General features: G+C 57.9%; 1 protein-coding gene and 1 pseudogene across 1 annotated transcript in view; one reads left to right on the forward strand and one right to left on the reverse strand.

The window, feature by feature from the left end:
* Positions 1 to 13,371: 13,371 nt before the first annotated feature.
* On the reverse strand, positions 13,372 to 14,333 carry LOC121102445 (annotated as a pseudogene).
* A 4,188-nt stretch (positions 14,334 to 18,521) lies between these two features.
* BTBD2 (BTB domain containing 2) overlaps positions 18,522 to 20,036 on the forward strand; it is a 28,358-nt gene continuing 26,843 nt past the window's right edge. The window contains 1 exon segment of the mRNA XM_040628301.1: positions 18,522 to 18,883. Within this exon segment, the coding sequence (XP_040484235.1) occupies positions 18,522 to 18,883 (362 nt within the window).

Here is a 20,036-nt window from a genome sequence, read left to right on the forward strand (position 1 = left end):
GGGAGGGGGCCTGGGTGCAGGCGGGCAGGATACACGGCTGCCCGTGGCCTCTCCCCTCTGACTGACAATCGGGGCTCTCAAACCTTGACCTTAAGCTGCAGCTGACCCGGGTGGGGGGTGCACCCACTGCCCCCTCCCTTGCCCACCCAGGAGGGCGGTGCCAGCAGAAGTGGGAGGGGCTGGACAGGCGCCCGTCAGCCAACGTGGGGGTCCCAGAGACCCCCACCCCGGGCACCCGAGTGCCCCTTCTCAGGGCTCAGTCTGACCACGGCCACGTCCCGCCCCTTGTCACCCCTGGGGTCTGGTGTGGAAGCTCTTGTCAGCCCCCTTCCTCCTCAGAGCCAGGGCCCACCCAGGGGTCCTGCTGAAGCCCCCACCCCCAAGGGCAGTGTTTCGACTCTGCCCACCTTCAGGAAAAGGGCCGCTGCTGCCACGGCCTCCTTCTGGGCACCCAGGAATCGTCATGCCCGCCTCTGCCCACCTCGGCGCTGGGGTCAGACGTCAAGGGGCCTGCCAGGCTTGGGGAGACTGACGCCCTCCTCGTCCTCGGGTGGGAAACACTATGCAATACAGGCCCCCTTCTCCACGCACACACGCTTCTGCCGGCCAGGGAGGGTGCCTATGGCCCCCCGCCAGGGCAGCGTGGCCTGGGGTCTGGCCAGGTCTCCATGGCAGGCCAGGGCCTGGAAAGCCCTCTGGCTTCTAGTTGTTCGTCCTGTTTTGTTAATTTTTTAAAGACATCAGTTGACTTCCCTTCCCTGTTCTTGAATACTTGAATGTTGGGGGGCCTCGCGGGTGGGGGGGACCCAGATGCCGTTTCTGTGGCAGTCTCTGGTGCCTGGTGGGGACTGACACCCCCTCCTGTCCCCCTGCCCCCCTGGATCTGTGGACTGGCCTTTCCAAAGACCCTGGGGGGTGGGGAGGCCGCCCCCACCCCCTCTTCTTGCCCACAGGTGATCCTACGTTTTGCAACTGGGGTTTCTGCCTTTTTGTAAAAAAGAAACAAACGGACTCCCGCCCGCCACAGGCGCCTTGGCCCTTTTACTCTGGAAAGCGGAGCTGTGAGGAGCTTTTTTTTTTCCCAAAGGTGGGACAGCCACTTCCTCCGCCCATCACGTGTCACCTGGACCGTGTGAGCTGGAGGGACTGTCAGAACCGTTACTGTGAATGAGCACCTGGCTCCCAGGCCACCCGGCGCTGGGGGAGGGGAACGGCCACGTTTCAATGTTAAGTAAAAAAGACAAAAAAAAAAAAAGTTTTTTAAAAGTAGGGGGAAAACACCCAAGCACTTTAACTCCACCGCACCAGGTGAATCGATACGGCTCATTTTCCTTACACCAACTGTCAATGCCAGAATTTTGTATTGTTTTGTAAGGATTTAATAAAAGTCATAAAAACTTGTGTCCTTGTCCTGGTTTTCTGTTGTGTAACAAGTGGCCTGAAACCACTTCTCATCCCCAGTGACGCCATGAGTCCGGAGCGCAGGCGGCCCAGCGGGCTTGGCTCACTGCTCCAGGGGGCCTGGGCTCTCGCCGGTGCGCTGGGCGGCCCCTCAGGCTCCGGACTGGAGAGCAAACATTCCACGGCACCGAAGGGGGAGCTACCGGCTTGGCCTGGCCCTGAAAGCTGTGCCACGACCTCCCCACATCCAAGGCGAGGCTCCCGGCTGCCCCAGATCTAAGCTTAGGGAGGAGAAAGGGGGCAGCTTCTAGTGGCATTGCCAACCTCGAACACTGCAACCGGTCAAAACCTAGTGATTCAATCCTCCCCCATGTGCCTGGCCCTCAGCCATCGTTAAACCCTTGCCCGGTGCAGGCCTCTGTGCTGGAAAGCCCAAGGCTGACTTCCCATCCTGGTGGGAAGTTAGTGGATCAGGGAGAGCTTCCTGGAGGCAGGAGCCTATGGGTGGGGGAGGGGCGGTGAAGTCTGGTGGTGGAGGGTGTCAGCCTGGGTGGCTGTGTGCTTCCGCTTCCTCCTCTGACCTGCAGGGATCTGAGAGCGGCCAGGGGAGGCGGCGTGGCGCGTGAGCTGCCCAGCGACCTACGGATGGCGTGGCCTTGCGGGGCGTCTGCGTGACTGGGCTCTGTGGGTCAGGGGTCTGGGGGACAGTCCTCGGGTGTGCCAAGCCAGGCTTGCTTCCTGGAGCTTCTGCATCTGGCTCCCTCCCCGAGCGTCGTGGGCTCAGGGCAGCACCGCTGTTCGGGGCCCAGGGACGCTAACCCTAACCGTAACCGTCCACGGACACTGAGCTTGTTCCCACGTTTTTGCCTGTTGTGAGTTGTGCTGCTGTGAGTGTGGTTTCCATTGTTCCTGCGGACAGACACCCACAGGAAGGACCAAGCACAGAAGGGCACAGACCCGACTGGATGTCATTTCTGGAAGGACCATCTTGTCGCCGCGTGGAGTGTGGACGCAGCCCAAAGGGCCTGATGAGCTGCTGTCACCTTGCAGCCAGCCTAGGGAGGGGTGACAGGTGACAGGCCAGGGCAGAGCCGTGGCCAGGAGGCCAGAGAGAGGACCAACGGCTGGCTGTGTCAGTAGGTGACCTGGGAGCATCTGGAGTCAGCCTGGACATGGGACTGGGGAGAGAGGGGCGCTCTCTGGGCTGGTGACAGACCTACCTGGACAGGCATAGGCTCTAGGATCTCTTGGGCAACAGGGGCCTGCAGGCCACCCCCGTCCTCCCTGGAAACGCCAGGCTCAGCGTGAGCACACCCTCCCCCTACCTGACACCCCGAAGGAAAAGCTGAGCATCCTTGAACCTGGCCCCTACCCTGCATTGGTCCAGCCATCCCCCAAGAGCCCCCCTCAGAGACGCTGCAGCTACCCTGCCCCCTCCAGGACCACCCCCGCCAAGTCCCCTCTCCATGCCCCTGGGCCCCGCTCCTGTCCCCTGCCCAGCCTGGCATCTGTGTGTGTGTGCAGAGGGGCGGGGGCTGCATGCCAAGTTCCTGCCCTCGCAGGCGGCACCGAGCTCTGCCTGGCCCTGCCAGGCCTCACCGCTGACCTCTCCCTGCCTCTGCCTGCCCGCCGAGCCAGCCTCGGGCACGGCTTGTTCTTGGACTTGCGGTTTCTTCTCGGCCTATCCCGCCCCTTCCACGTCTCTCTCCTCCAGGAGCGGCAGGAAAACTCCGGAGCGGGAGGAACTTGGAGCCTTTCCCAGGCTGTGGCTGTGGCGCCCTGGCCCGTCTCCACCTGGGGCAATGGAGAGGCTGCCTTGGGGCTCACAGCTGCCCCACAGCCACCTGGCCTCGCGCATCCCGGCCGGGGCAGATGGGACGGGGAGAGGCGCCCTGGACCATGTCCGCGCTGTGGGTCTCCGCGCTGCACAAGCTGACTTTCAGTGCTAATGGCGGGGAGGCGGGCGGGCGCGTGGAACTGTATCTTCACAGCCCTTTCTGTAGAGCTGGAAGTGTTTTAAAAAATGAATTTTATTGAAAAGAATAATAAAGTAGAGGCACCTGGGTGGTGCAGTCGGTTGAACGTCTGACTCTTGATGTCGGCTCAGGTCCTGATCTCAGGGTCGTGAGATCGAGCCCCGTGTCAGGCTCCGTGCTCAGCGGGGAGTCTGCTCCAGATTCTCTCTCCCTCTGCCCCTCTCCCCTGCTCTGTTTCGCTCGCAGATAAATAAATGAAGCAGAAGCACAGCCACAGACAGGCAGGGGCTCTGTGGGTATCAGAGACTGGGGTGGGGAGTGATGGCTGATGGGGACAGGTCAGTGTCTCCTGTTGGGGTGATGGAACTTTCTGGAATGAGACAGCCGTGATGGTTACACAGCACGGTGAATATACCCCACACCACTGATGTATTCTGTGAATCGCACCTCGATTGAAGTTGGAAGATCGCCAGAGTGTGTCTGTGTAGGATGTGTTCAGCGTTCGATAAATGCGTTGAGGACGAGTTTATCACCCTGGGGGGGGGGGCACACAGACGTCTCCCCCCAGAGCTGGGGCCTCCCGCGGGTTTTGCTCCTGTCTCCATCACCCGTCTCCGCGGCAAGCTCTCCCTTGTGCCACCCCAGGTCGGCTCCCTCCTTAATCGTCCTGTCTCCAGAGGGAACGCTCGCCTGTCCGGGAGTTAGACTCACCCACGTCGGAAGAGTGACAGGATCAAGTCGAACGTGAGGAAGGACGGTGCCCTTGGCCTCGTCTGTTCCCAACCTGGGGCTGCGTTCACACCTCTGTCAAAGGGGCATTTCCCTCGTCCCCACACAGGGTTTGGGATCTGCGGTGACCTTGGGAAGATCCCCTGCCCTGTCCGTCACTTCCCCCATGGAGACTCAGTTTCCCCGTGTATAAGTACAGTAACGCTCCAGCTGCTCCCTGACTCCGTTTCCCTTTTGTGACCCCTGTGAGGTGGCAGAAGGCTGGGACACGACAAGGAGGGGGGACAGGGTGCTTGCCCAGCTCAGGACAGAGTCGCGGAGACATGGGAGAAGCATGGCGCGGCCTGCACAGTAGCAGCTCGTGCACGGTGGCACCTGAAGGGCCGGGGCCACATGCAGCTGTGGGTCCAAGCCCTGGTCACTCCTGACCCAAGGTCCTCAGCTCGGTGACTCGGCCCTGCCCAGTCTCTGGTCCTTCAGCATCCCTTCACTTGATCCTGGTGCCAGGCACACAGCGGTGAGAAACTGGCTCGAGACCGCTGCCGGTGGGAGCCAGGACCGCGGGGAGGGGAGCCGGGCCTCTCCCGGGCACGAAATCTGAGGGGCTCCAAACACGGGGTCCCCGGGACACCTCCTCCTGCTGGGAATCTTTGCAGGGACAGTTGCAGATTCGCAGTAACATTTTGCAAAACTGTTACAATGTCACAACCAGGACCCTGGCTTTGCTACAGTCCAGCCCAGTGGGGTGAGGATGTCCCCTCGCCCAGTCCCGGCCTCTGAGCTTGCCACCTCCCCCCCCCACCCTCTGAAGCCGGAGAGCACCTGCTTAGTGGGAAGGGAGACTCCCCTGCTGAGCTGGCACCTTCTGAAAAATAACCTTCTGGAATGACGGACATGTTCTCAAGACAGCAGCCACCAGCCACACGTGGCTTCAGAGTGAAACGTGGCCAATAAAAATAAGGAAGCAAATCCTTTATGTATTTCTTTCTATTCTATTTAAATTCATCGAGCCTGGGGCGCCTGGGTGGCTCGGTCGGTGAAGCGTCTGCCTTCGGCTCAGGTCATGATCTCAGGGTCCTGGGATCGAGTTCCGCATCGGGCTCCCTGCTCTGCGGGGAGTCTGCTTCTCCCTCTGCCTCTGCCCGCCCTCACTGCTCGTGCTCCCTCTCTCTCTCTCTGTCAAATAAATCAATCTTAAAAAAAATAAAAATAAATGAATTCATTGAGCCTGGCGGGGCTGGTGGGTCTCCCGCTGGAAAGGTGGACGGAGAAGCCCAGCCCCTACATGGTGTGGGGTTGGTCCCCAGTTCCCGGACCCTCGGTCCCTTCATCCTGAGCCCCGGGCACACACTGGGCACTCGATAGTGCTCGTGGAGGGAGAGGTTGGGTGAGTGAAGTCTCTGGACCGGTGCCCCTCCGCACGTCCTCGCCTGCCTCTCCCCCTTCTGGGCCTCACTCTGCCCATCTGGGGACTGGGGTAGGGGTGTCATAGGACCAGGAGAGGGGCCTCCCTGTCTTCCACACCTTCACCCTTCACTGGCGCAGTTCACACCTGTCGCGGCCCCTTAGGGCCATACGCCCCATGATGGTAGGTGGCATCTGGGGGGGGGTGTTGCCAGGACCCCCACCCTGGAGTGAAGGAGGAGGCGGGGGGCCCAGTGGGAGAGGAGAGCTCCTCGCCCTGCGTTTGGAGCCAGAGTGGGTACTGCAGGCACCGGCGGGGAAACCGAGGCACAGAGCTGCCGCTTCCCTGGGCCACAGACAGAGAAGCGCTGTGCACGGCTAGAGCTGTAGAGCTCGGAAGAGCGCACACCTCATTCCCTTGCCTCTCCGAACGCCTCCCTGCCTGCCTGTCTGTCTGCCTGTCTGTCTGTCTTTCCCTCCTGACACCTCCCTCCCTCCCTCCTGCTTTTCTTTCTGGAATAAAAGCAGCGCGTATTTGCTAAATATCCAGATTTTACTTCCCAGAGGAAAACATATAAAGTACATTTGTGCTGTGGGTCTTGAAAAACTCACCAGTGAATGAAAGGTTTTCATGCGCGGCGTCTACGCTGGGGGGAGGAGATGACGGTCTCTGGACAACGTGGGGGGTGGGGCTGGGGTTCTCCAGGTGAAGCTCAGGGTTCCTGGCCACAGCGGCTTCTCCGCGCACTGCTGGGGAGTGAGTCCCGCTCCAGCCTCACGTCACCGGCGCGCTCACCCCTTTGGGTTCAGCTGGTCCTGTCGGTCCGGCCCTCCGCGTTGGGCGACCCAAGCGCTCGGCCCTCCCTCCGCTGGCCAGGTGCATGCAGGAGCAGGAGGGCTGGACTTCTCCCTGGGGACGGCAAGAACCATCTGGGAGGGGAAAGGAGGTGAGGGAGGCGGGGAAGTGGCGGAGGCTGGGGTCACGCCGACGGGGTCTCCTTTTTCCCCACCCTAGCCTGGACGCACACCATCGATCATGTGAGGTTCCTCAGGAGAGCCGATAAGGGCTGGGCTTGCAGCTGGGTTCAGGGGTTCAAGACCAGACGTGTCCCCACAGAGGCATGGCAAAGACGGGACGGCTCCCCACCCCATTGTGCTCTAGGGAGTCGTCGTACGAAACCAAGACGGGAAAGAGGGGTGAGCTCGGGTGTGTGGTTGCCTGACAAATAATCCCCAACCTCACTGGCTTAACGAAATCATTTTATTTTGCTCATGATTCTGTGGACCAGGAATTTGGGAAGGGCTCAGCTGGATGGTTTGCCCCGGGGGCGGACCCTGAACCCACGACGTTCGGGGAGGGAACCAGACACGGAAGGCCCCACGGCATGTGAGTCCACGTGTGTGACACGCCCAGAACAGACTCCTCCACGACGGGAAGGGTGCTCACGGGGGCTGGGCGCTGGGGCAGGAGATGGGGAATGATGATTGATGGAGATGGGGCTGCTTTTGGGGTGATGGAATATTCTGGAATTGATTGTGGTGATGGGTATACACTGTGGAAATACACTAAAAACACCAAATTGTGCACTTAAGATGGGTGCATTACGTATCATTGAAGCCCTGAGGGGGAGAAACAGCACAGCAGCACGATTCACAACACCCAGCAGGGTCCCTCTGCAGATGAAGGACACACGGCGGGGCCTGTCCACACGCTGAACATGACCCAGCCCTAGAACGGAAGGGACCCCGACACCTGCCATGACGTGGACGGACCCCGAGGACACCGAGCTCAGAGAGAGCAGCCAGACCCAGAAGGACACATCCCGCAGGACCCCACTGCCAGGAGGTCCCCAGAGGAGTCCCGTCCACACAGACAGAGAGTGGATGATGGGAGCCAGGGCTGGGGCAGGGGGTGCGGAGTCCGTGCTTCCTGGGGACAGAGTCTCCGTGTGGGGAGACGGAACGTTCTGGAGACGGAGGGTGGGGGTGGATGCAGGACGGGGTGAGTGTGCTTCATGCCGCGGGGCTGTGCACCTGGAGACGGTTAAAGTGGTAAGTTTATGTTGTGTGTGTTTTATCATAATAATAATTTTAAAAAGGTAAAGCAAAAACCAAAAAGAACAGCAACAAAACACATAGATTTATTTCGGGCTCCATTTTTGGGTGGCTGGGCTTCTGCTCGTTTCTCCCCACTCCTGGGCATGCAGCCACCGGTCCCCGTGGGGCAGAAGGGACAGGGATCTGGAGTGGGTCACTCTGTTGAGTCGCAGCCCCGATGTCCAGCACTCAGCCTGGTCCAGTCCGGGGCTAGGGAGTGACCCAGGCCTCAGCCATGTCCAGGCCTCTGCCAGGACGGTCCTGCAGCAGGGGGTGGTGGCCGGTGGGTGGGAGCTCTCCGGAGAAGGGGTCTCAGCATCAGCACTTGGAGGACAAGGGAGCCACCCTGCCACCTCCCTCAAGCCACAAGACCGGCCAGGGAGGAATCGGCTCCCCTCTTTGGAGAGGCGACAGGCGAGGCCCCCTTTTGTCTACTTGACCTCGAAGTCACCAGCCTCGCCTCGATTTCCTCCTGAGCCCCGCCGTAAAGAGCTGCTCCTCTCAGATGCGGTGGAAGACAGAGCTGGAGGGCCCTGCCTGCCTCCAAGACGAGGCCGTCTTCCTGCTTGTGCCTGTATCGTGGGTCCCGCACTTGACCCCTCACAAATGCCGCCTTGTGAAGAGAGGCATTATGACTCTCATGCCTCGGACGCCGCCTCTGCAACGTGGCGGGTGGGGGGGGGTAGCACAAACCTCAACGCCAGGTCTCCGCAATAAAGGAAGAATCTCGTGCTGCGGAGGACTTTGGATTTGCCAGGTCAGGGAGAGATAAGATAAGTCTGAGGAGGGGTGGAGGGAGAGGGGTAGGATCCCTGCCCCTGAGAGCAGCACAAGCACTTCCAGAACATTCCAGAACAGCCTCTCCTGTTCTATACTCATCCGTGGTCAGCATTCCCGGAGTATAGTGGTCAACCTGGGAGCTCGAAAAGTGGTAGGCGGGCCCGTCTCTAGAGTCCTGGATGTAGTAACGGGGTCTGCTCTGAGAGTCGAAACGGATGAGTGCGTCAGTCAGACCAGTAACCCCGAATCTCGAGGCCCTTCCGCTTCTTTGGGAAACTGGCCCCCAGATGGAGTTCTTCCTCTTGCCATCTGTCCTGGGCCAGGTCTTCCAGAAGCACACAGTGAGGCAGGAGCACGCGGGAAGGCTTTGTAGGACTCCCTGGGAAAACCCAGTAGGGCGTGCCTCTCCAGGGGGGCAGTTGCGCCCCCCCGTGGGCACAGCCACATCGGGGGTGTCCGTGGTTGTCACACTGGGGTGCCCCTCGCATGGAGGGGGGCCGGGGGTGCTGATCAGCCCCCTCAGCGCCTGGGACGCCCCACAACTGAGGACTATGCAGTCTCCCGTGTCAGCAGTGCCGAGGGGCAGAAGCCCCGTGGTGGGGGGCGTGGAACCAAAGGGAAAGGCAGGTGAGCAAAGGGGGGCACATCGGACAAGGTCCCCAAGGGGAACTCTGGAAAGGGTGAGGGTCACACCTCAGTTGCCCCACCTGGGGCAAGGCAGCTGGGGTAGTTGCACCCCACACCTGTGGGTCATCAGCTTAGGGCTGCTCCCATGGGGACGTTACTCCCAGGTCCCCCCGGCTCCTGCTGATCCAGGCCAAGTGGGTGCCAGCTGCCGGAGGGCCGCTCAGGGGCCACGAGCACAAGGTGCCGGCTGTGGGGGAGCAGTGTGAGGAAAGTCCTGGGGCCCGGGGTGCCACTCAGCGGCTGCGGGCACCTGCTAAAAATGGACGTCCAGGTAAGCGGCGTGGGCTATGCAGGTGGCTGGAGGTCCAGGCTGCCCACCAGGTTCAGGGCCCCGTCCGTCGGCACCCTTCGCTCCACGTGACCAGCGCCCCCAGGATGGCTGCCTAGCGTCGCCCTGCAGAAGGAGGAGGGGCCTGGGTCGTCTGGGCTGTTGGCTGGTGGGGGCTCAGGCAGCACCCTGCACACCTGCTTGCAGGAGCTGAGACCCCCCCACCCCAGGTCCTGACTTCCCCTAGAGACTGAGCCCTTGTCCTGCAAGACACCACCTCCTGGCAGCTCCACAGCTTCCAAGGTTCCTTCAGCTTGTTTTCTGGCCCAGGGAACTCATCAGTGGAAGTTAGACAAAAAGACTATTTTTTTTTTAATGCAAAGAGATCTTTATTTTTTTTAATTTTTAAAAAGATTTTTTAATTTATTCATTTGAGAGAGAGACAGAGACAGAGAGCACAAGCAGGGAGAGCGGCAGAGGGAGGAGAAGCAGACTCCCCGCTGAGCTGGGAGCCTGATGTGGGGCTCGATCCGGGACCCTGGGATCATGACCTGAGCCGGAAGCGGTCACTTCACCGACTGAGCCCCCCAGGCGCCCCAGACTCAAGGTCTTGATGGGAGTCCGGGTAACACTTTTGGCTTGAACCCGTCGGCGGTGGCGCTGGGCCCTTCATCCTCTGTCCCCCATGATATCTGGTGGCCCCGTGTTTGGAGGGGCTCTGACTCACCCCTGGAAGGAGCGCTGCAAGCCCACGGGCACGCATCCAGCGCCCCTCGCCCCTCTTACCACTCCCCTAGTGATCTCAACACCACGACCACCACGACTGGGAGTGAGACTTTCATGAAGAGTTGCCAGTTTCCGGCAAACGTGTCTCCTTCCTGCCCCCAAACCCAGTCATGTACTCAGTTCGTGACCTCAGGAGGCCGTGTGAACAGTCCGTTCTGCGCCCAAGCAAATCCGACTGGGCATGACACCAGATCCGGGCAGAGCCTGCTGGCACGTGACTAGGCGGGGCCTCCCCTGTTCAGGGTCGCTGACCTGCTTGGAGGAGAGGCCTTCCTGGGCTGGGGTGTCAGGGAGCAGGCTGGGCGGGCTCGCTGGGAGTGTTTCCACCTTCTCCCCGGCTAATGTTAGCCAAGTGGAACCAGGAAGCATTGACCCCCAGCTGGTGTCCCCGGCAAACTCCAGCTGTGTGGGGGAGGGAAACCTTTTCCTCTACCCTCTTAGGTTCTGTCCTGGGGACCTGTCAATGAAACTGATGAAAGACATTTCGATAGGAGCCACGCAACTTTATTCATTTTTAACTGTATGTGCTCAGCCATCGCAGAGAGAAGGAGCGAAGGACGGTGGGCTCCGAGAGCTCATACGCTGGCGTAACAGGACAAAGGGAGGGGAGAAAAGCCACTTACAGGAGAGCAAATTAATTTTAGGAACGATAAATGGGCCCTCAGGAGAATAAATGGGAGATAGGACAGTTTGTGACACAGTCTATCTGGGAAGGGTGCCAGCTTCGCTTCTCCGAGAGGAGACACTGATCCCTAGAAGGGATTTATGACAATTGAGTTCTTTGGGGAGGCTCTGTTTTTAGGCAGATAAGGGGTTTCAGGAGCTCAGATGCTCTCAGCTCAAAGTAATTCTTACACCAAGGTGGTATATTTGGGGGTGTCTTGGTTCCCTTCAGTCGCTCCCCCCAATTTTTTTTTTTAAAGATTTTATTTATTTGACAGAGATAGAGACAGCCAGCGAGAGAGGGAACACAAGCAGGGGGAGTGGGAGAGGAAGAAGCAGGCTCCCAGCAGAGGAGCCTGATGTGAGTTTTGTGACCTTGGGCAAGTCAGCTAGCTTCTCTGTACCACAATTTCTTTACCTATAATGACGCTATGGGAGGTAGAATGCCCCCCCCCAATTTTTTTTTAAAGATTTTATTTATTTATTTGACAGAGACAGCCAGCGAGAGAGGGAACACAAGCAGGGGGAGTGGGAGAGGAAGAAGCAGGCTCCCAGCAGAGGAGCCTGATGCGGGGCTCGATCCCAGAACGCCGGGATCACGCCCTGAGCCGAAGGCAGACGCTTAAAGACTGCGCCACCCAGACGCCCCATCCCCCCAAATTTTTGCTAACCTTTCCTATTCTTTTTTCTTGTGTCAGGCATTTTTGGCGTGAATGATATATCTCCCTGTGTGACAGCCGCAGTGTCTTAGAATCAGGGCGGTGGGGTCGGGGAGATGACATCCCACCTGGCCTTCCACCGATGGTTTCATAAAAATTCCGTCTCCGGAAAGGAAGCTGAACTCCCGGGCTTGGCTGTGTAAGCAGCACCCCCTAGAGGCCACCGCCAGCATAGACGGGCCTGGGGCGGTTCCGAGACCGCTGCCGGAGAAATTCTGACACCTTCTCAAAGACTCAGCGCCCCGACGTCTGGTCGGCAAACAGAAGGAGTGTCAGATGAGGCAAGGGGCCCGTGGACCCTCCCTGGTCACCCCTGGGTCCGGCGTGCCCGCAAATTTCTGCTTTCACAGCTCGTCTCTGGGTCTTCCGAAGGACAGCAGAGCACAGGTAAAAATGTCACGTTTCCACTGGGGTGTGGCTGACCCACAGTGACCTCCACAGAACCTAATAGCGCAGCTGGACAGGTCTAGGCGAACGCAGGTAACTATGTCATCCCCATCAAGATCTAGAACATTCTGGGGCGCCTGGGTGGCTCAGTCGGTGAAGCGTCTGCCTTTGGCTCAGGGCGTGATCCCCGGGATCCTGGGTTCGAGTCCCGCATTGGGCTCCCTGCTCAGCGGGGAGCCTGCTTCTCCCTCTGCCTGTGCCCCTCCCCCTGCTCGTGTTCCCTCTCTCTCTGTCTGTCAAATAAATAAATAAAATCTTTAAAAAAATGCATGCATGCAAATGGATAATTTAACAAGTTATTGTAAAGCCAACACATGACCCCCGTCCCATCGGAGAAGCCCTCCCCTGCCCCCTGACAACTAACCATAAGACCCATCTGGACCCAGTTCTTCCTTCTCCCACCAGGGTCAGTAACTTGAAATTTATGAATATTACTTTCTCACTTCCTTTATGGTTTGACTACAGGAGTATGCAGCCTACATAAACATAGTCTTGCCTCTTTTACAAGTTGACATAAGTGAGATGATACTGCACATGTTGTTTTTTAAGATTTTATTTATTTGAGAGAGAGCGAGCATGAGCAGGGGGAGGGGCACAGAGAGAAGCACACTCCCCACGGAGCAGCGAGCCTGGGGCTGGATCCCAGGACCCCGAGATCGTGACCTGAGCTGAAGGCAGATGCCTAACCGACTGAGCCCCCCAGGAACTCCCCAGCACATATTCTTTATGTCTGGTTTCTTTCAATTAATATTCATCCAGGTTATCCCAAGCAGCTGTGTTTATTTTCATGACTGTATATATTCCATGGAATGAATATTGGGTCATTCATTCAGGTTACTTATCCATTTGACTGGAGTTGTTTTCAGTTTGGAGCAATTACCAAAAAACACAAAATACTGCCATGAATATGTCTGGGCTGTATATATGCAAGTTTCATTAGGGGCAGAGAGGGAGGGAGAGGGAGAAGCAGACTCCCCACTGAGCGCGGAGCGCATCATGGGGCTCGATCCCAGCACCCCAAGATCACGACCTGAGCCGAAGGCAGACCCTTCACCGACTGAGCCCCCGGGCGCCCCAGGAGCTGCATATTTAGATCCACGGTGGAATCAACACAGCAGCGCATACGAAGCTTTTCTGCAGGTCCATATGCTCAGAGACCGCCCAGGGGGCGTGCAGACGAGGTGAATACAGTGGGGATGACAGGCACCACGGAGACTCAGAGGAGACCACAAGTTTCTATTCCTTTTTCAGCAATGGAAAACGAAAAACATTTAGAGAAACAGAAGAGTACAAATATATAATTCCACTGTCAATGATGTAACTTTTCAGCTACGGCTTCCTTACCCAGGCAGGTTAGTGGAGCTTTGAGAAAGTGAGCAAGATCAGAACATGAAAGATGTTCCTTGTTTTCTCATCAAAGGATTCCACTAGGATCGGCACAAGGAGCTTCCTGGTTCCTGCGTCTGTAGGTCAGCCAAACACCCAGGATGGCTGGAAAGCGGAGGAAGAGGCCAGCGCCCCAGCCCTCTGCAAAGCTCGGAACTTTCTGGCCTATGTTCCTATAATTGGCACACACGTGAGCTCCCGAGGCTGCTTTGGACACAGCTGGCCAGACAGGTGTCATTTGGGTTAGAACTTCAAAACCCACAGCAGTTTAAATTTCCCAGGATGTCATTCTGAGCCCTCACTGTATTGTTCCAGCCCCCTTCTGGAAGTTGACCCAGTTGTTCCTGGTTCAGGGCTAAGCAAGGACATACAGAAGACAGAACAATAAACACGAGTAAGAGAATAATCATGTTAAAAAAAAAAAACCATAATGCACTGGGCTGCAGTGACCAGGCCAAGCACCCGGAGGCTGGAAATCAGCCCAGAAACCAATGCGCCAGCAGCGACTCCATTCATCCACGGACTAGGCAACATGTGGGGCCGGTGGAGCGCCGTGCACAGGCAGGTCTCGGAACACGCGAGGCCCCCCGCAAACCATCTCGGGGCCTGTGGTTCCCGCGGCCGCAGGGAAACCTGACTCCAGCGGAGCCTCGAGGACAGCCTCCTTGTTCTTGCCTTTGGGGCCTGGCTGAGGCCGAGGCCGGGGCTGGGGAGCCCCGGGGGCTGGAGGTTCCCCCACCAAGTTGCGCACGTGGCTCATGGGCACCGTGGGAACCGGCGGCCACCCCCGCTGGAGCGCCAGCCCAAGCCCCAAACAGTGGGAAACAATTTGATTGTCTTCTTCCCCCACCAACATTTGATTTTGAAAACTTCCGAACATACAGCCAAGTTTAAATAATTTTGCAGGGCACACCCACCTACCGAAACATGAATTCTACCGTTGGCATTCTGCCGCCCCTCCCACCTCTCCAGCTGGGGGGGCCCCTCCATGGCTCCGACTTGGGTCGGACGCGTTTCACAGTTGCAGACATCAGCCGGCTCCCCTCTGAATAATTTGGCGTGCATGCCTTTAGCACAGGATTCCCAAAGAGTTTGTGAATTTTGTTTACGTTTTTTTCTTTTGAAGTAAAACTCACAATGACGTTCATAAATCTTCCGTATACATTTGCTGCGTTTTAACGAACACACACACCAGTGCAACTGGAGCCCCCGTTCACCCTGCGTGGGGGCAGAATAACACCCCCGAGATGTCCATGTCCTAATCCCTAGAATTTGTACGTCTGTTATGTCCCATGGCAAAAGGGACCTTGCAGATGGGATTAAGTTGAGGACCCTGAATGAGGCTGACCCTGGATTCCCCACAGGGCCCAATGACCCGACAAATGTCCTTATAAGAGTGGGCAGGAGGGTCGGAGTGGGAGGAGACGCGGCAGTGGAAGCAGAATGAGACAACCGCAAAGGCAGCTGGAGAAGGGCAGGAAGTGGATTGCGCCCCCTCCAGCCTCCAGAAGGAGAACGCTGCCCATACGTTGGAGGGGGCGTGGAGAGGTTGTGAGCAGGACCCGGGCAATTGGAGGCTCCACCCCCCTCCCCTGTCCCGGGAAGGTGTGGTCCCCTGGCCTTGCCCGCATTGAGAAGCTGCCCGAGGACACAGCCTTGAGACACTGAGACCAACCATCTGGATGCTACGTGCCGGAGCCCAGTTCAGGCCTCTATAGAAGCTTCAGCATGCTGGCAGGCAGGTGCAGAGCGCTAGACAAGCCTTGGAAGGAAGTTCCCTTGCTCATAAGCGTGCCATCTACTCCTCCGGAATGGCCTGCCCCCTCCTTCAGTTTCTCCTTGCCCGGCACGTACAGGGGCCCGTTTGCAAACCAACACTGCGCCTTGATTTTAGCCCCATGAGACCACGTCAGCCTTCTGACCGCCAGAATCGACAGAGAGTAAATGTTTCAAGCCACCGCGTTTCTGATAATTTGTTACACCATCCCTGGGAATCTCGTACACACTCATTGGCCAGGATTGGTCACGTGCACAGTCCCTGACCCAGTAGGCGGGCCAGTCCCTCACACCCACCTCCATAGCTCCTGTGATCTTAGATCCGGCAGTGATCGTAGAGACATGATATTACTACGAGGGTCTGTCCTTGTATTTTATGCTAACACATAAAATGAGTATGAAATTACACAAGCTATAATCAGGATCTTCAGAAACTTATGTCGTTCACCAAATGATAAAAGAAAAAGGTAAAATTATATTTTGGGTGAGGGGCTAAAAATCGAGGAAGGCATCTATTGAGGAGGGTTTCCAAATGTTTTTTATTTTATTTTATTTTATTTATTTATTTGACAGAGAGACAGCCAGTGAAAGAGGGAACAGAAGCAGGGGGAGCGGGAGAGGAAGAAGCAGGCTTCCAGAAGAAGAGCCTGACGTGGGGCTCGATCCGAGAACGCTGGGATCACGCCCTGAGCGGAAAGCAGATGGTTAACGACTGCGCCACCCAGGCGCCCCTGCGAATGTTTTCTGTAAAGGGCTTTGCCTGCCCTTTGGTCTCTGTGGTAACTACTCAAATCTGTCCTGGAAGCTGGGAAGCAGGCATGGATGACTTGCAAATAAATGGGCATGGTTGTGTGCCAATAAAACTTTATTTACAACAATAAGTGGTGGGCTGGGTCTAGCAGGTTCAGGCAGGCCATGTTTGCTGAGGACACCTGTTACAGAGTATTGTTAGAGCTAAACTGCAAATGGCAATATGAGCTCACACTCTTCAAAACTGATCATTTCAACCTGATCACTTAGGTAGCCATTTGACAGTTTCGCACCAAAAATTAGCGTGCAGTAATTGAAGAGGTGTCCCCAGTACCCAAAATGCAGTCATGGATACTCTTCTCCACCCCAGGGAATGAGGGCTCCCCGGAGAATAGTTGATCTTGTGTTTCGGGGCAGGGGAGGTGCACTATGGGCCTGGACCATGTCATTGAGAGAAGGCAGGGGTGCCTCTCCACGTTCTGGGGGGTGTTGAAGGCACACAGGAGCCCACATAGAGGTATTCTTCATCAATCATGATTACAATTAATTCAAACTACCTGAGTCTGAATGCCGTGAATCCATAATTATCTTCAAAAGGCAAGAACAGGGGCACCTGGGTGGTGCAGTCATTAAGCGTCTGCCTTTGGCTCAGGGCGTGATCCCAGCATTCTGGGATCGAGCCCCACATCAGGCTCCTCTGCTAGGAGCCTGCTTCTTCCTCTCCCACTCTCCCTGCTTGTGTTCCCTCTGTCCCTGGCTGTCTGTCTCTGTCAAATAAATAAATAAAATCTTAAAAAAAAAAAGGCAAGAACAAGGATTATACTATAACCAGACCCGATTTATTCAGATGAACCACTTCTCAGCATCCCCACATAAAAAGTCTGGTACCCTCTTGCCACATGAGATAGTTTCAGGGTGATCCCAACTATATAAAGAGATGCTACTCTTTGTAAAAAACAAACAAGAAAAAAAAGGCCAATAAAGAAATACATTAAAGTGTGAACACTAGCTCCTTCTGGATCCTAAGACAATGGGTGATAGTCATGGACTTTTCTGTATTTTTCTGGCATTTCTAAGATTCCCTCCTTTATGTTTCATACATTACTTTTAGAATGAGAAAAAAAATTACCCCCAGATTAGGGCTGCCTTTGTCCATGGGTATAAGTTGCATGCTTTGGCCTTGGGTCAATTTCTCACCCCAAAAGAGCAGAGGCAGTGAGCTGGCAACAAGGTGGCATTTTATTAAATCCAGTGGCCAAGGCTGCTGATGGGAGCATATCCCATGAGGTGGGGCTGGGAGGTGTGGAGCCGCACAACGCCCTTGGCTGTGCCCTCACCCCCAGGGTAGAGGTTGTCCCCAGGGGGAGGGGATTGGCTGTCAACGGAAGGAAACCCCTGAAAGGCTTTAAGCAAAGGCTCCAAGACACCCGATAAAATTTGGAGGAGACTGGATTCTAAAGGGTAAGGAAAGGTAAGTGGTTGAGGCTGAGGGTGGTCATGAAAAGCCGGGCACAGTGCAAAATTAAAGTGCAGAGTCCCTTGTTCCAAAATGATTTCAAATCTCAAGACGGTGACAGCAGAGCATCAAATCAAGTGCGAGGCCCCGGATGACCCCTCGGGTTGTGTGTCCAGTGAGGCTGGCCGTGGTGGGAGCCAGGAACAGGGGCCCCATTCAAGGTCTGCTTTGGAGGAAAAGAGCTGATCAACTTTTGGGCAGAGACTGGACAATGAGGTGGGATGTCTTGCCTGTGGCTCTCCTAGGTGTCACTGGGCCGTGTACGCCTGCCCCAACAAAAATCCCTTCTCCATGGGAATGACCAGGCTGAGACCCGGGTCGGGAGGGGGTTGTCTCCCAGCCACTAATTAGATGCTGCGTTGTCGCAGACGTTATGGAAGCGTGTCCTGAAGTCCCGTGTTCAGGTAAGGGCCCGGGGAGCGCCTCACGCCCACCTGTGGGGATGGGTCTGTACTTCCGGCCTTGACCTCTCTACCCAGCCTTCTGGACACTCTGCTGTGTCTCCGGGACCTGGAAGAGGCTCTTCCTGGCTTGTTCATCTTCCTGACTGCTGGTCCGCTGGTCAGCATCCCTTCCTCCAGAAACCCCTTCCCCAGGCTGCAGCTCCAGGTTTTGACCCCTCTCCCCCAGGTGGCCCAAGGAGCCCGGCTTTATGCTCTCCGATCCTCCGTGTCCTCTCTTCGGGGCACGGTACTTGACACTATGGTGTGGTACTCGTATGGGGTCCAGCCCTGTCTGTACTTCTCATCAGGTACCTGGCCCAGGACTGGGCGGTTTCCCCTCCTCCTGTCTCCCGCCCCTCCTCTCCCTTGCCCACTCTTCCCCTCCCTCCACGACGTCCTCCTGCCCTTCCCCTCCCCCACCTGTCGCCCCTCCCCCTCCCTCCCTCCCTTCCCCTTCCCTCCTCCTCCCATCTCCCCGCCCCTCCCATCCTCCTTCCTCCCCTCCCTCCTTCCGTCTCCCGCCTCCTCCCTTCTCTTCGCCCCTTCCCTCCCCTCCCCTCTTCCCTTCCTCCCTCCTCCACTGTCTCCCCGCCCTCCCTCCCGTCGCCCTTCCCTCCCTCCTGGCCTCGTCTGCTCGCCCCTCCCCTCCCGCCCTCCTCCCGCCGCCCCGCCCGCGGCCGCGCACCGGACAAGATGGCGGCGGTGGGAGCGGCGGGCGCAAGGTCAGCGCCGCGTCGTCTGGCGCGGGGCGGCCCCGGGCCCAGCGCCAACGCCGCCCCCGTGCCGGCAACGACGCCGCTGCCGTGCGCCGGCCGGCCCGCGCCTGGGCTGGGACTCGGGCCAGGGCTCGGGTCCGCGGGCCGGGCGCGCAGGCCGCGGCGGCGGGGAGCGGGCGGCCGAGGAGCCGCGGCGCAGGTTGCGCGAGCTGTCTACAACTGGGGCACTCGGCCCACGCTGAAGGAGCGCTTCGCCTTCCTCTTCAACAACGAGGTGCTCTGCGACGTGCACTTCCTGGTGGGCAAGGGGCTCGGCGCTCAGCGCATCCCCGCGCACAGGTGGGCGCCGCCGGACCGCCACCGCCTCGCTGCCCCGCATCCGTGCCCCCACCCGGCCTCGGCCCACCTTAGGACTCCACCGCTGGGCCCTTCTCAGGCTCCCTGGGACTCGCCCGGCTAAATAATAATTAAATAAAGGCCTGGATCCACCCCTCAGGTCTTGATACTAGCATACCCTGGCCTTGGGACACCTCCACCCCCAGCGGACTGTGGCTTCATGATGCCCAACCCTGCGCCCAGTCCAGGATCTCCAGGCACAGCCACCCCACCATCCTGCCCCCGTGACCTCCTGCACAAGTGCCCCATCCTTCCCGGTGGTGATCCCAGGCTCCCCACCAGACCTGCCTCTGAACCAAGAGCCGAGACGCCTAAACCACATAACCCCTCAGTGATCCCAGTTCTGTGACACCCCAGCCCCATATCCGCCGCCTCCAGGCTTTCTCTCTGAAAAAGGGGCATTGTTGGCCTAGTCCGGCCCTCCCAGGGTGAGCCCCAGACTCCCGGGCAGGGTGGACTGATGTCCATTCCTGGTCTCGGACTCTGCTCCCTTGTACTCCAGGGAGCTTTGGGGCTCCCTGGGAGGGCTTCAGGGGGCAGGACTGGGGGTTCTTGCCCTGGCCTGAATGTTCGCAGCCTGCCGTGAGCAGTCCTCCTGCCTTTCTGACATGTGGCCTTTATTTAACCCATGTTTTGATGTTTCTTTTTTCTTATTTATGTACACCGGTCTTATCTGGAGTACAACTGAACGAAGTATTACTACCCCAGGTGGCCCAAGGAGCCCGGCTTTATGCTCTCCGACCTCCCCGTGTCCCCTCTTCGGGGCACGGGGTACTCTGACACTATGGGTGTGGCTACCCGTATGGGGGCTCCAGCCCTGTCTGTACTTCTCATCAGGTACCTGGCCCAGGACTGGGCGGCTTTCCCCTCCCCTCCTGTCTCCCCGCCCCTCCTCTCCCTTGCCCCACCTCTCCCCTCCCCTCCACGACCGCCTCCCCTGCCCTTCCCCTCCCCCCCACTCGTCGCCCCTCCCCTCCCTCCCTCCCTTCCCTTCGTCCCTCCCCTCCCCTCCCATCTCCCCGCCCCCTCCCCATCGCTCCTTTCCTCCCCTCCCCTCCCTTCCCGTCTCCCCGCCCCTCCCCTCCCTTCTCTTCGC

The sequence above is a fragment of the Ursus maritimus genome, unplaced genomic scaffold (assembly GCF_017311325.1).
Source record: "Ursus maritimus isolate PB19 unplaced genomic scaffold, ASM1731132v1 scaffold_14, whole genome shotgun sequence".
Classification (NCBI taxonomy): Eukaryota; Metazoa; Chordata; class Mammalia; order Carnivora; family Ursidae; genus Ursus; species Ursus maritimus.